The following is a 16552-nucleotide window of genomic DNA, read 5'->3' as shown; positions in this document are numbered from 1 at the left end:
CTCTCCTTGGCTTCCTTGGCAGCTTATTTGCCAGTCTCCCTCCACCCTCCTCTCCTCTTCTTCCCACTCATAATTTTTTTAAAAAAATATGTCTTTACTGATTTCAGAGAGAGGAAGGGAGAGGGAGAAAGAGAGAAATATCAATGATGAGAGAGTCATTGATCAGCTGCCCCCCTCACTCCCCCTACTGGGGATCAAGCCCGCAACCCGGGCATGTGCCCTGACTGGGAATCGAACTGCGATCTCCTGGATCCTAGGTCGGTGCTCAACTGCTGAGCCACGCTGGTCCGGCGCCACTCATATTTCTTTAGCTGTTATTTCGTTGTCACCTTTGGAAGATCCTCTTCCCGACAACCCATTAACAGCCGTCTTCAGGGCCTCCTCCTATCACTAGGCCTCATACCACTCGGTCTGCCTCCCTGCTAGTCTCAGTCATTCTCACGCTTTTACTTACCATCTTCAGCTGATCATTCTCAGATCTGCGTCTCCAGCCATCTCCTTCCTGAGCCTCAGATTTTATATCCAGTAGCTTTCAGTATTTCACAGATACCTTAAGCTTAATATGTTCAAAGTAAAAATGCTTTCTAGCCCCTGAAACATGGTTGTCCTCCTTGTTCCCTGTTTCAAGTCATGGCACTGCTATTCACACCGAGATGCCAAAGCCCTAGACCTGGGCAACAGCCTTACTCCTCCATTTCCCTCAAATTTACAGATGCGTTTTTTACTTAGCAGTCCTGTTTTGGGAATTTATCCTACACACACAAAGTAATGATGTGCAGGATTATTCATTGTGGCCTGTTTTAGAATAACAAAAGATGAGAAACAACCCAAGTGTCCATCTGTAGCCATTGACTGTGGGGCATCACATTCTGGTCTTTAGTGTCTTACCTACCTTCTTATGAGGGGGTAGAATCAATAGGATATATATATCAAAAATGACTTATTTTATGAGCAACAAACCTAATATGCATGATAATTGGAAATTCTATGGGTGCATTTTTAGCATGCTTTCAAAATAAAACGTTAGTTAATGAGGCAATAAGAATACAAAATGCTATTGTTTTGTTATAATACTTTTAAAAATTATTGCTTTTATTATTTTCAGAATATTAAAAGTTGGCTGTAATAATACTTGAATTTTAAAAATCACCACAGTTTTTTATTTCACTTTGAAGACCAATTGCCACTTGTCTCTGGTTTGTTTTCTAAAGGTGTTCTCAAGGATTATTTAAGAGAACTTCCTTCTCCGCTGATAACAAAGCAGCTTTATGAGGCTGTATTAGATGCAATGGCAAAAAATCCCCTGAAAATGTCATCCAACGGTTGTGAGAATGATCCAAGTGACTCTAAGTACACTGTTGGCCTGCTGGATTGCCTGCCTGATGTTGAGAAGGTAAGCAAATGGTATACATTTTTCCTGAAAGCCAGCTAATGACTTGTGTACTTAGCTCCAGAGCTACAAATAACTTTTTAGCTATTTTGACATTTGTGGCACTCATGAGTTTTGGCTCTGCCTTTACTAACTGCTTCTTAAACAGCATAAATCTAGAAACTGCTTCTTAAACAGAATAAAATTTAGAAAAGTTTTTTATCTTTCCCCTGTATGATTTTAGCCTAGGCATAAATACTCTCATAAGTTTTTAAAGAGTATTGCTATCTTATTATTAAAATAAAATGTTTATTATAGAATAATTTGGAATACATAGAAAAGAAGAATGGAAAATTACAATGATCAAAACCTAAAGGCAACTATAATTAACATTTTGGTGTATTTACTTTTAGTATTTTAAAATATAATAACTGTTTTGATGTACATGGCTTGGCCTCAAGATTTAAACAACCCTCACCACCATTTCCCTCCTCCTTGCCTCTTCCCATTAGTCCCCTCCCCACAGTCTAAATCTTGGGATCAGTATCTTCTTTCAGGTATGCTTGCAGGAGAGATAGATGGGTGTGCAGAACCAGTCTTAACCTAACTTGAGCTGCTATTTCTTAGAACAAAAAGAAAAATAAGAGAAAAACATGTGGTTGGGCTTTTCCAGAGAGGATCGACTTTGCCTGTATTTCTTATGTGAGGTCAAGAGTTAGTGGGTAGAAATGTTAATAAGCCCAATAGCTTCATTTACTGGTTTACTACCGTCTTTTAAACAGCCTGTGTGCTCTGTCCAGTTAGATTAGCAATTACCACTCCTTTTGTTGTGGGGAGGGGAACAGCTATAAAGAGGTGAGCAGATGCAGAAGGGGCGGAGGGTGAAGGGGTAGAAATAGTCCCTCACCAACACCAGGTATAATTATAAGGGTGATTTTAAATGTAAGTGAAGAAATGAATGTCAGGGAATTTAAATCACTTGCCCAAGGCTAGATAGCTTTTGTGAGTGTAGTAGTCTGTCACATGAATTTAGGTCTTTCTGGCCTTTAAACTCACGTTATTAACATCCTTTCTAAAAAGGCTGTATAATATTCCATTGAGTGGATTTGACATATCACTGTTCTCTTTTGTATAATACAGGGTGTCCCCCAAAATGTACACATACTTTAAAAGCCCATAGATCAATTTTGAAAATTAAATGTATTTTAATAAACACTACCTTTATAATTATTCAAAGTGTGTGCATACATTTTTGGGGGACACCCTCCCTATAATTTGGTTTTGAACCTACTTGTATATATGTGTTCACAGATTTCTTTTCAGCTAGAATTATTTATATGAGAATCTCAGAGTGGAATTGCTGATTTAAATATTGTGAACATTTTAAGGCTCTTAATACATGTTTTTATGTTACTTTTCAAAAGGGACAAAACAATTACATTTTTTTGGCTCATTTTATTTAATAGACAAAATAGATTTCTTATTTTAAGTTGCATTTTTTGGGTTTCCATTGAGATTGGACGTAATATTTTTAACCATTTGTGCTGTTGTGTATGTATGTGTGTATGTGACAGATTTTGATTTCAAAATAACAATTTGTAGTCTTCTCTAGCTTTCATTTTCTCTTAATCCTTTCCCTTCACAGCTAGACACTGAAAGAATGTTTATTCCAGCTGTCATCACTTCTTTACCACTCATTTATTACTCAACACATTGTAATCTGGCTTTCTCCCCCATCTCTCTGAGTTGCTCTTGCTAAGGTTACTAATGACCTTCTCATCACCAAATCCAAGTGTCAGTTTTAGCTCCAGAAATAATATATCATTTTAGTTTTTTTTATAATTTTTTTAAATTAAAGTTTTAGTTGGAATTCATTTCTTCAGTACAGTTATGAAGAAGAAATCACACACTCATTTTGTTTGTTAAATGATTGGTTATATGCCACTACTTCAAAGAAACAACATCATTCCTTTTCATAATTGCTTAAACTTAAATAATCATCTCACTTCTTGAGCAAATTCCCCTTATTAGACTAGTTTCTTCAAGAACTAAAAAAAAGTTTTTTCAATAAATTTGCTTTAAATTCTAACTGAACTACTATTCTCTTTTCCATGGTTTGTTTTCTTAAAATATTGATGAGTTAAACCGCATGTTGGTCTTTTTCCTAACCTAGAGCACAGTAGAACCTGGCCATGTTCTGAAATGTTTAGCCTCCTAGATTTGAGGATTGTAGTACCCTACTTTTCGACTACAGGATTCATCTGTACTTAAAAATGAACTCTCTTTACCCTAATCCCCTTTTTATCACAGCCTTTTTGCTGTCATTTTGGAGGAGGGAAGAGAGGAAAATGTTGATGGTATGTTTACCTAGGGATTCCAGCTGAAATCTGGAATGCATTCATGAACATTTTATAAAGACCATATATTTTAACCACTTAGTGGATCAAGTTATGTTGTTGGAAACTAAGGGTTCTATGTAACATTTCTATAATAAAGTATGTCTCAAGTTCTAAAGATCCAACTTATAAGCAAATCTTTGAAATAACCTTTTATTTATTTTTATTTCGGGGGGAGTTTCTATTTTAAAATTTTTAAATTAAATTTATTGGGGTGACATTGGTTAATAAAATTGTAAAGCTTTCAAGTGTACCATTCTGTAATACATCATCTATATATTGTATTGTGTGTTCATCGCCCAGTCAAGTCTCTTTCTGTCACCATATATTTGACCCCCTTTACTCTCTACTACCTTCCTCTACCCTCTTTTCCCTCTGGTATCCACCTTTCTGTGGTCTGTGTCTGTAACTTTGTGTTTGTCTTGCTTGTTCATGAAATAACCTTTTAAAAGTAACAAGTACATTGGTATGGGGAAAGCCTGGGGTTGAGCTGGATGTGGGGTGGAGGGGATCAGTGGGGAGAAAAAGGGGACATTTGTAATATAAAAAAAACCCAAAAAACAATAATAAAAAAAATGAAAGTAACAAGATGCCTGTCTATGTTTTCTGCTATACATTGTGCCCTTGACTTTTCCCCTGTATATTAAGTGACAATTTAATTTAATTTAGGCAACCCTGAAGGTGCTGTTGGATCATTTGAAATTGGTGGCTTCTTACCATGACGTGAATAAGATGACCTGCCAGAACTTGGCTGTGTGCTTTGGACCAGTATTACTAAGTCAGAGGCAAGAGACATCCAACCATAACAACAGAGTCTTCACTGATTCAGAAGAACTGGCCAGTGCTTTGGATTTTAAAAAACACATTGAAGTTCTTCATTACTTACTTCAACTCTGGCCAGGTAAATGATTCTATGGAAATATTTTTCTCTTTCCATGACAGAGTGTTTGAATTAGCTAACCATTAAATATGCCCATATGAGATTGAAGAGAATCTTTTCTGGATTTTGCTTTTTGCAATAGTTAGGAATTGATACCTGCCCTTTAGATTTCTCCATTTAAAATTTCTGCTTTTGCTGATAATATTGTAGACATTTTGGATTTGGTCAGATCTGGATTAGAATCTGACTGTGTAACTGAGCTGTCTGACCTTGGGCATGTTCCTTAACATCTTAGAGCCTCAGTATCGCCGTTTGTCATATGGATTTAGAATGTTCGTAGAATTTATAGGAGGGAGAAGTAAAAAAATTCTGCATGTAAGTGCTCAGCACAGTTTTTGACACATAATCGGTACTCAATAAATGTTCGTTTCTTTTCTCATTTTCAATTCAACTTGTATGAAGGAGAGCTTATTTTTCCCCTTAAATCAGTTCTTCTTCCTGACATCGTCACTGTACTTATGGTCATTCAAATTATGCAGGCCTGAATTGACAGCCATCTCTGATCTTTTTCTGCTTTCTTATTCATCCCTTTAACAGTCAATAACAAAAGGCTGACCATTATTTTCCTCATATATCTCTTAGGTAGTTTCAGAGCTAAAAGGAATGTATACTTAATTAGATGTTTCATAAAAGATCCTGTATTTAATTCCCCAAATTTTCTTATCCTGAAGTAATCCCTGCTCCCGTCCCCAACGCTGCACAGTGCTTAGATGCCTAGGGGAACACACGGTAGTTAGTAGAAGTGCTTTGGCCCAGGAGTCAGGCTTGGATTCAGATTTGGATCTTGGCATTCCCCCACAGTGTGGGCTCAGGCAAATACTTTAGTTTCCCAAGACCTCAGTTTGCTTCTCTGTAAACAGTGTCTACTTTAGGGTTGTTGTGAAGATTGAGATAAAGCATCTTAGGCAATGAACAAAGATTGTAGCATAAAGTCAGCCCTCAGTAACTGTGCTTTGTTATCCTCTTATAGACGTATATGAGGAGAGATTAAAGTACAAAGGAATGCTGATTCAGTCTTTAAAATAAATCTGATTTTTTAAAATGAATTAAAATTTAAGCTAATAAAAATTTTCAACTTTTAAATTTGGAAAGTTAAAATTTTTGCTTGCTTTTAAACACAGGCTCAAAAATCATTTCTAATGGATATTTTAACTGAATTAGTATGTATTACTAATTATTTTAAAATTCTGAGTCAAGATTCTCTGTATAATTGGTCTGATTGCTGCATTTGGTGTCCAATATAAGGAATCACTCGGGTTAAAGTTTTAAATGTGAGTTTCCTAGCTTTTCCTAAAAGGGTTTTAATTCTAATAAACATCAGGGATTGGGAGAGGTGCTGTCTTAGTCTACTTACTAATGAAAACTTGCTTGCCTGGAGATACTGTTAAGTTTACTATCAGTACCTGAGTCCTTTATAATTAATTTTGTATAGGAGGTTAATTTCATTTCATTGTTTTGTAATAGCCACCTTAGTTTTGAGTATAGAAGCAAAAATTGAGTTATATTCTTTATTATAAAAAAAGCAGGTTTAGAGTTCAGATTCACTATTTTCAATGATAGCCTTAAACATCAGACTCCTAGTGTATTAATACCTATTCCTAAGATTAGTGTTGTTGGATTTAACAATAACTGCTTCCTTTTCTATAATCTTTTATTTTTCTTTAGTTATACTACCTCAGACAAAGGACAGAACAGGGCAGAAAGATGAGAGGAGCCCTAGGCAGTTTTGTTCAGTGGTTAGAGAGTCAACCTACAGACTGAAGGGTCCAGGGTTCGATTCCGCCCAAGGGCACGTACCTCCGTTACAGGCTCTGTCCGTGGCCCCAGGGGCCTGCAGGAGGCAACCAATTGATGTGTCTCTCTCACATCAAGGTTTCTCTCTTTCTTTCTCTCCTTTCTGCTCTCTCTGAAAAGCAATGGGAAAAAATATCCTTGGGTAAAGATTAAAAAATAATAATAATTTTTAAAAAAAAGAAAGATAAGAGGAAACAGCAGGTAGTTTTGGCCTCTAAGTCATTTCCTTTTGGATTCAAGAAAAGTCAGAAGTCAAGAGATGTAAGGCAGTTACTGAGCCTGAGAAAACTGATAGTGATATAGCGTATTAACTTGGTGAAGGACCATCCCATAAACTCAGTAGAAGGTTTTGGTTCTCCTTGCTGTGCATATCTCACTTATTCTTCTTTTTGGAATTTCCCCTACTCTAAAGGTAAAAAGAGTTGGTTCTACCCTTCCTTTTTGCTTTCTTAGCTTTTTGTTTGGTGTTATTTTTTGTTTTTTCTTTTTGGGCAAGATTATAATTTGCTTTGAGCTTTTTGTTTGAAAATGTTGTCTTCAAAGTGATCAGTTAGAACCCTAGCCTGTTGGCTTTGGAAGGGAAAATTAGCCTGCCAGTGGTTTTTCAGATTTTTTTTCTGCCAAAGCTCTAAGGTTCTTTGGAAGCAGCTTCTGGGCCAGATTGATAACATGTAGGGGAACAAAATGGAAACACACTTCCCTTTTGACCAAAACAGTCTTCTTTTCATCTTTTTTAATGTAGTAGGTTTTGGTAAAATTGTTGCTTTTAAAAAATAGGTTTGCTGTTTTAAGAAGAATATTGAAAATTACTGTTAGGCCACCCTTTCACTTTACAGATGGGGAAATCATTTTAGAGACAGTGTAACTCCAGACAAGCTGTTTCTAAATCACATTATCTATGGTGAGTAGATTTGGGGCAGGTTTTTTTTTTGGAAAAGCTGTTGATTTTTTCCTAATTCTTTTGTTTAATTTTTCCCACTAGACAAAACTTCATGAGGCCAGGGACTTATATTCCCAAGTCCTAACAGAATGCTTGGCACTAACTAGACAGTGTATTCTGTTAAATTAGGTACCTATACTGTAGATAAAATGCTAAATAACAAAGCGATGATTAAAGATATAAACCTATTGGTACAAAATGAGATAAGAAAATTAAGTTTCTTGGTACTTATCATTACATTTTGAAACTTTTCCAGCACCATATAGACTGTATTTTTCATTTTATTCTGTTGAAGGTGGGTAGTAAGCAGTGCTGGGAAAACTAGGACTTTTTGGGGGGTGGTTAAAATTAGCCATTTTCTCTGCATAATTAATAGGAAACCATTCCACCATCAGTAGTTTAAGAAGCTAGTGAGGTTGATTTTTCAGAAATTGAATTTTTAGTCTAAAAGATAAACTTATCATTATAAATCAGTTTCTTAAATGTTTATAAAATATACAAAAATGCTGTTTGAATAAGGACTTGGTTAGTAAAATAAAATCTGGATTTTGCAGGTGAAAGTCAGAGAATGCAGGCGCAGTAACACAAGCTCAGAAACAGAGTCAGAGATGTTTTACTTTGTTGGATCACAACCCAGATGACCTCAAGGTTAGCAGAACACTGTAATGGGTTGGCAAAAACAATAGGCATGGCACTTAAGCAGTAAGAACAGAAATATCACAGAAAACGAAGAGAGAAGAGCAAGGAGACTTAGTGGAGATAAGAAGCCAGAGGAGAAAAAGGAATATGAATAATTAAACAGTGGAAAAATTTAGATATCCATTCTGCCATTACATCAGTTAATCGCCTGGGACATTCTTTATTAGTACTGTTATTAAAGGTCAATTTAAATACCCAACCTTTAGTTTCTAGGAAATTTTAGATCAAGTGCTTTTTTAGCTAGGCATGATATATAATAGCCATCATAAAATGCAGATAAACAGAAATGTTAAAAACATATCTATACACAGTTACCAAGTATTTTAATAAAATCTAAGTAAAAAAAATTATGATCTCTGAAAAATGCTATAATATCACTAAGTCTGGAAAACTAGAACCATATGCATGTTTCTATTGTTTTTCAATTACCTTATTATGTACAGTAGGAAGCAAACACTCAGTGTGTGTTGGAGAGTGTAAAGTTGCTGCATTGTCATTGATGATATGTTTCCTTTACCTTAGAGAAGGGAAGTATAAATGGAGAGGTACTTATTAACCAAGAATAAACAAGCAGAAAGAGAGGTATTAAGGACAGGTTTTAATATCTATGCCTCAGCATTTAAATTAAGTTTGTTTTATATACAGAAGAGCCCTGGACAAATATTTTGTTCAATGTATGCAAAAGAGTAAATGATGAAGTAAATGATGGTTTGTTATGAAATAATATGTATCTGTGTGGTGATCTGTACAGCTAGCTCAATGCAAACCCTTACAAGAAATTAGTCTTAATATGAGGAATGTTATTTGAGATTGTTAGATACCTAACCAGAATGGGAAAATAAAATATCTGTACTGTTTTCAGGCAATAAATGAAGACTGTTAGTAGCTAATGCTGTATAATCAAACTCAGGTAACAAGTAGTCAAGTCAAGTATTGGTGCATTTTATCAAAGTGAAATTGGGGCTGCTTGTAAAGTAAATTATGACACTGCTACTAATAGAATTGCAAAAACCCCATAAAGGTCAGAACTTTTAAACTAAGCACGTTAGATGCCTTTGCCTCATTTAGATGTTTGCAGATGAAGGAACTTCTTGTGTTGTTTTGTTTGCACAGCAACATGCCTTGCCTGCTTTTTTGCTGTAGCTTTTAATTTAGAAGAAGCTACCAGCTTAGCTCCTGTTTGAATTATGGCTAGATAATAATTAACAGAAGTTAATCAACATTGGAAATCTGATTTGTATGGGGATGTTCTGATATGGCATGAATTAGCACCACTGTACATTCTGCTAGCTTCTGTCCCTAATCTTGATTATGTCTGGTGATAGAAAAGATAATTATGCAATGCTTTCTTTGACAGTGTGCATGTTTTTGTTTTAATGCATGTTTGTAGTTATTAAGTGGCTTATCTTTAGCTGTTTTTTAAAAGGCCAGATGGATTACTATCACCAAAGCAAGTTTACTGTTTGTTTCTAGTGCAGCGTTTAACTGTCAAAGAATCAACAGAACAGAAGTCTTCTCTGAATTATTTGAGAAAGAAGAAGGAGCGACCTCACATGTTAAATTTGAGTGGTACCGATTCATCAAGAGTACTTAGGCCACGGCAAACCAGGCTAGACAGCCCACTGAGCAACCGTTATGCAGGGGACTGGAGCAGCTGTGGAGAAAACTACTTTTTAAATACAAAAGAAAACTTAAATGATGTGGATTATGATGACGTCCCTTCAGAAGATGGAGAAAATTGCAGCAAGATGTATGGACCCGATATAATGATTAAACAGCCAATTCCCTTGTCCAAAGAGTGCACATTTCAGACATATTTGACAATGCAGACAATTGAGTCTAGAGTGGATCGAAAAGTCAATCTCAGAGATCTACAGGAAAGTATTGATACATTGATTGGAAATCTGGAGCGTGAACTCAACAAAAACAAGCTTAGTATGAGTGTTTGAGAGTTATTTGTTTTTTCATAATGTTTAAAGTTTCAAATCTTTCTCACAGTGATATTCTTATTTTTTTTTATTCTTGAAACCTTCAGTTAATTTCTAATAAGTTAATGTGATTAAATTTAAAACACTATTCACTAATATAATTTTTACTTATCTCATTAGAAAATTTTACTTGGGGTAAAGACAACTTGGACTTCTTGGGTATATTTTAATAAATCTTGCCGATTCTGTGGAGATAACTTTAAATGCACTTACAAGGTTTAGATAAGTTATTAGCCCCTCAAGATTTTTGTACTTTATAGAAACTGCTCTTCTGTAGCTGAAACAGATGTTCCTTTTAGAGGAACATTGCAACTGCTCAGTCGGATTTGCAGTGTGAGTTCATATCCACTGTAACGTCATCTGATCACATTTCATTTGCAATGCAAATGCTGCTATATAAGAAAACCTTTTTATAAATGAAAGTAAAATTATACAAATATTAATGTATTCTGTATTAACAGTTAGTAATTATTTAAGCTTATAAAATAAATATTTTTATAATTCTGAAAAATATGTATATATTTATAAGTGCATATATGTATAGGTATTAGAATGGGGGGAGGGATTGGTTGCAGAATCACATGTATCTTTAAAATATATATGTCTTGAGGCCAAAATCATTAGCTTGAAAATGTCGTTTTCAGGGAAAGAACATTTAAGTCAAAGGAGGAGTTGCATAGACACACATGAACCAAAACACTAGAGTATCTGAATAGAAATAATAAACTTTTTCTGATTTACAGAAAAGTCACAATATCCCCAGTGAGAAGTCATCTTTAAAATTGAAATCCTCTAACTTAAAGGATTAAGTGCTCAGATGTCTACACTGGTGACTTAGGTTATAAAAATCTTCACCTATTCTATGCATTTTTAAGTTTTGCTTTAAAAAAAAAGTAATTATGCATAAAACATATTTATTTGTAGTAGTACATTTATAACATTGACTTTATAATTACCCTCATTTGTTTCTAAAGAAATCTTGCCAGTGTACTACATGTTACTGATTTTTAAAAATTAACTTATTTTGGCTGAGTGTATCTACAGGGTAGTCATTATAGCAATCACAGCAGTGTTTGAAAATGTACATTTAAAAGCCTTTTGTTTTATTAAATTGGAATATATTTTTTAAAACTTTTATACCAACAGAATGTATAATTTTAAAATTATAAATAAAATTTGAACTACCAACTTAAAGATGTAGCAGCCATTAAGAAACTTGATTTCTTGATGTTTTTCTAAATATAAAATTATTTAACTATTTCTATGCAATGTACGTTGGTAAACAGAACACCTTATTATTTTGAATACTCAATTGTTTTTTAAAAATACCCAGATAAATAAATATTTTATTTGAACTTTTTCAGTTTTTAACCTTTGTATAACAATCCAGAAGAATAACAAAAGAATATGTGACAGGTATATATTACTGAATAAATAATCAAAAGAAATGTACTTTAAATAATTTGTAGGAAGACTGTCTCAGTCTTCTTCATTTTGTTTGCTATATCATGTATATTGTACTATATGTATTAAGTTGTTCCAGAAATGTAAAACTTTTATTAAAATATTATAACCTTGGTGTCATACTGTTACAATCATAATTTTAAGGATCACTTATTTTAATGCCATTCTTTTTAAACAAATGTGTTAAAGTATTGGACCATCATATGTTATTCATAAATAAATGTAATAACTTTTTTGTCCAAAATTGATTTGTTCAGAATCTGATATAGTTTAAGGGCCACGTTTATTTTGTTATATTATTTTGGATGGGAATAGTTTTAAAGTTAAATCTCTGCCATTTTAAATAGAAAACACTAAACATTTTTGTTGTCTAAATCACCGAGTCATAACTATAAACCTCTTTAATCAACTCTTGTTGTGTTCAGTAGTCCTCAATAAGTTTATGTCTTTATTGTAAATGGCCTTTTAGTCCAAATCTTTTTTGAGTTTTTATACCTGATTTTTGTAATCTCCTGGGATCTTCCTACAGCATTAGACTGTCAACTGCCATTTCTTTCAAAGGTTGCCAGCCCTAATGTTTTTTGAGATTAAAAGCAATTGAGTTTAATGCATGTACCTGAATAAAAATTTTCAATAATTCAAGTGGACAGAAAATAAAAAGTAAAAGTGCTCCTTCCTGTCATCTAAACCAACCCCACTTCTCAGACGTAACAACGGCTTAAAAATCCTCACCCGAGGATATGTTTATTGATTTTAGAGAGAGGGGGAGAGGGAGAGAAACATCTATGTGAGAGAGAAACATTGATCGTTTGCCTCCCGTATGCACCCCACCTGGGGACCCAACCCACAACCTAGGTATGTGCCCAGACTGGGCATCGAACCCACAGCCTTGCAGTGTACGGGATGGTGCGCCAACCAACTGAGCCACACCGGCCAGGGCAACAACCACTTAAAAAAAAAGTTCAATCCATTGAGGCAACGTTGGTTAATTTCATTATATAAATGTCAGGTGTACACTTTTTTATTCTTCAGGTACTACCTCCATCGCTTGAGGGTTATTGCTGCTGCTCCTTGACGTGTCATTTAAGCAGTATCTGTTGACTATCCATTGTGAATGGCAAGCAGTTTATCTCACTTCTCTTCTCCCCATTTTATGTTTTTAGTGTTTTTTGTTTTCTAACTTTAGTAATGTTTATTTCTTGATTCATTTGTTTTAAACATATCTCTTGTCTCCCTACTGTTGTGGAAATGACCAACCATGTACTTTTTTTCCAACTAATAGCCTTTCACCTCCTAATTTCTCTAAGTTATACTATTAGTTTGTATAATCAATATTAATAGATGTGTATTATTTTGGAGAACTATAATTGGCTTTGGTTTTTCCTTTATATATTGATTCTAAAAACTGAAAAGCAATAAACTAGCAGCTATGTGCTAGATTATGCAAAAGTATTCACAGGTGAACCAGGTGATTTGGTTTCCCACATATCCAATCTTATATCCTAAAGTGTATGCTGATTTAAGAAGAATATTCTATGCTAAAGGTCAAATGGATTATTTTATCTTGTAGCCATCAACTTCTCTAAATCATACTATCTGTTATTTGCTTTATAATTGGGACATGACTTTTGTAGATTTTTATTTTTCCTGGAGTAATTGTTTTTCTTTTTTTTGAACAGAATAAAAATGTTTTCTTCACTATAACACTTCTTTTATCATACTATTGACTTACCAATTTGTTCAGAGTACTTTTGCCTCTCATCCTGGGGTTCCTGAAGCATATTCTTGCCTGTTTAAATTTTACTTTGACAGAAGAAAAATTGCTTGTTCACTCTAACCCTGAGATCATTTTAAGCTTTTAAATCAACTTTACCAAACATGGACAAAGTGATTTTTGGCAGTCATCCTGGGATATATTTCCGTTGCATGCCTGTGTTCTATTTTGTTCTGTTTTGTAACCCAATCTTTGATTTTTGTTGTTTGCTGAAGTATATTTGTAAGTACTCCCCCCTGCCCCCTCAACACACACAAAGGTTCATGGGAGATGAGCTTGGAGTCCTTGCATGTCTGACAAGGCCTTTATTTCTTCTCCATACTTCCTTTTGATTGGACCTGCAGTTCTAGGTTCAAAGTCATTTTTCTTTAGGACTTTGAAGGCATTTCTCTGTAGTCTTCTAACATCCAGTTCTGCAGTAATCTAGGCAAGAAAGATGGCGATTTAGACCAGGGAAGAAGCAGTCAGGAGACATGATGAGAAGTGGTTGTATTCTGGATATATTTTGGAAGTAGGAGCCAAGAGAATCTTCCAGTGGACTGTGAGAGAAAGTAGTAAGGCCCAAGCAACTGAAGTATGGAGTTGCCATCAAATGAGATTGCGAGGACTCCACTGTAATTTTAAATGAGTTCCTTAAGATGGATGTTGCTATTATTAATATAGTAGTTATCAAAATGTCTTATAATGTCCTGTTAACCAAAAGTACTAATGCTTCTGTACCTGGTAATGATGCCCACAGAATCACTGGGAGAGTAAGAAAGCAAGAGGACTTCACATACATCTAAGCCAAGTCCCACATCATAATTGTGTGGAAAATTTCAGATTGTGCAGCTTTCTATTAGGGACCCAAAGAAACAGGTTTGGGTGGTGGTATGATTTCCGAAAAGAATTAAGTTTCCAGACCACAGAATGACTTTGAGTCTTAAGATTTTATAATTTAAAACTACCCATTTTTAGGCTCTTGGGTAGTGATGAAGTTGTAACATGTTTAATAATAAGTATTTATTTGAGTCTTATGGCCTGAAGACTTTGGTACAAGGGGAATGAATGCTCTTTCACTCTTCCCTGCCCAGTGTTGTTTTTGAATTCAGTAAGGCTCATATTTGATAAACATTGAAATTCCCGAAATCAGAGTTCTTGATCACATTCTGACTCAGCAGAAAACTGACTGGCTAACTCAGGCAAAAATTGATTTTATTTTGAAAAACACTGTATCAGAGGGAAGGCTGCTTTAGGGTGCTAAAAATGTTTTACATCTTAATATAGGCGGAAGTTTCCAGGTGTTTACATATCAAGTTACGTATTTAAGATTTGTGCCCTTTATATATTTTTTAGGTATTTTTTTAAATGGGGAAACTAAAGAAATAGACTTGGAAAATATGTAGGACTAAGAGAGGGGAGGTGATCAGAATGACAGTAACCACGGCTGCGCCTGATGAGGGTGCTGCTGTTGCTGGCTCTGCCACCAAACAGCCCGCCCTGCATACCACAAGGATTAATTAATTACCAGACATTCCTGCTCCTCCGCATCACTCCTGATTCAAAGTCCCCAACAGAAGCACCCGATTGTGTCCCAGCTGCCAGGAGTCACAACAATTAGCATCCTTTCCAAGAAACTTACACAGTGGTCACTTCTCTGAGTAGAAGAAGGGGATTCGGATACTGAGCAGGCTGAGCAGTGACAAATACCCACAACACTTCCCTAGTCTTCCTCTCTTTCTGTTGCCCCCCAAATTGGAGTCTCTGTCACTCCACATACCCAACCCGGCAACAGCTCTGACTATGCTATGTCCTGACGCTGTGCCTTGTTTGTAGCTAATGCCCTAGTCCAAGCCATCAGCACCTCAGTCTCTCCCTGCTTCATCTCTGCTCACTCCTCTCTCCCCACACCCAACCCAGTCTACCCACTGAAGCTACAGTAATCTTTTAAAACGATAAACCACATCATTCCCTAGGGCTAGCCCTTGCTCCTGTGCTCTAGCAACCCCGAGGGCCCCGTTCCTGTCTTAGGATCTTTGCACTTGCCATTCCCTCTCTCCAGAAAGCTCCTTATCCAGGTCTTCCCTAGGTAGCTCTTTTTTGTCATTTCACCTCTCTGCTCAGATGTCACCTCAGAGACTGCCTCTGAAAACCCAATCAGCGACCTGCTTTGAGAATTGGGGGAGGAAGAAGATGGAAATTTCTATTTCTTCTAACAAGCACCAAATAGTTATGGTACTATTTGATTAAACTCTAAACACACTTTTGGAAAATGATTACATTTAAACTAAATTTGAGAATAAAAACTTCAAAAAAATCCATTGTCACTGTCCTAGCTCATTTTCACAAGGCATTTTGTCACTGCCTGAAATTACCTTGTTGATTTATGATCTGTCCATCCTTCTAGAATGTAACTTCCATGGCAGCAGAGAGCCTGTTTATTTAGTTCATTGCCATATGCCTGGGAACCATAACATAGACGTTCAGTTGATTATTAATAAATGAATGAATGTAAAGGGATTCTCAGAGAATGGTGGTCTTTTTCTCAGAAAAAGACTAAACACTATGAGATGCCATGTCTATGGAATTTTTCAAATATTTACTCAGGAGTAATAAATTATTTGTGGTTGGGAAAGTAACATTACCTTTTTAAAAAATGACTTTATGTTTCTTTTGGAATCAGTTTCTTTTTAGTGACCTAAAAAGTTAGTGAGTTGGTAAATTTGGGGTTATATTTTGTAGTAACTTTTTGCTGCAGACTTTAGTAGAGACAATTATTTAAATGACATGTATGAAAAAGCACGTCTCACCGTAAGAAGGAAGGCCTCTAAAAAAGTTTTTGTTAAAATGTGTTGTTTCTTTACAGAAATTGTGAGCAAATAAATCCTCTTCATTTTGGCCTGGTTCACTTTAGCATGCACTTCTTGCTAGAACTGGAAAAACCTATTTTTCATCTTATTAAAGAAAATATTTTCATGAAGTTGAATGAACTTGATAGAGCTCTCATTAGAGACCACATTTGGAGACTGGCACTACATTGAATGCTTTTATTTTTCTCAATGTTTGTTTTACACAAGCGAGAAAAGCGCCTAAACGTTGCCCTGAGTGGATCAAGTTTAATTCTCACTGTTTGATCAGGCCGCTGGCTCGCCTTTAAGCCATTCGAGTCCGTCTCTGCCTTGTTGCTGACCGAGGTTTATGTAGCGTGG

The 16552-nt window shown here is 35.4% G+C and overlaps 1 protein-coding gene across 1 annotated transcript in view; it reads left to right on the top strand.

The window, feature by feature from the left end:
- Window positions 1-13286, top strand: part of SYDE2 (synapse defective Rho GTPase homolog 2) — a 41705-nt gene extending 28419 nt beyond the window's left edge. The window contains exons 5-7 of the mRNA XM_081144512.1: window positions 1212-1393; window positions 4435-4666; window positions 9612-13286. Of these exons, the coding sequence (XP_081000638.1) occupies window positions 1212-1393; window positions 4435-4666; window positions 9612-10087 (890 nt within the window). The 3' untranslated portion in view covers window positions 10088-13286. The remainder of the gene's footprint in view (window positions 1-1211; window positions 1394-4434; window positions 4667-9611) is intronic.
- Window positions 13287-16552: the final 3266 nt, after the last annotated feature.

This window comes from Miniopterus schreibersii, assembly GCF_964146895.1.
Source record: "Miniopterus schreibersii genome assembly, chromosome: 8".
Taxonomy (NCBI): Eukaryota; Metazoa; Chordata; class Mammalia; order Chiroptera; family Miniopteridae; genus Miniopterus; species Miniopterus schreibersii.
This window is presented reverse-complemented; position numbering and strand designations above follow the sequence as displayed.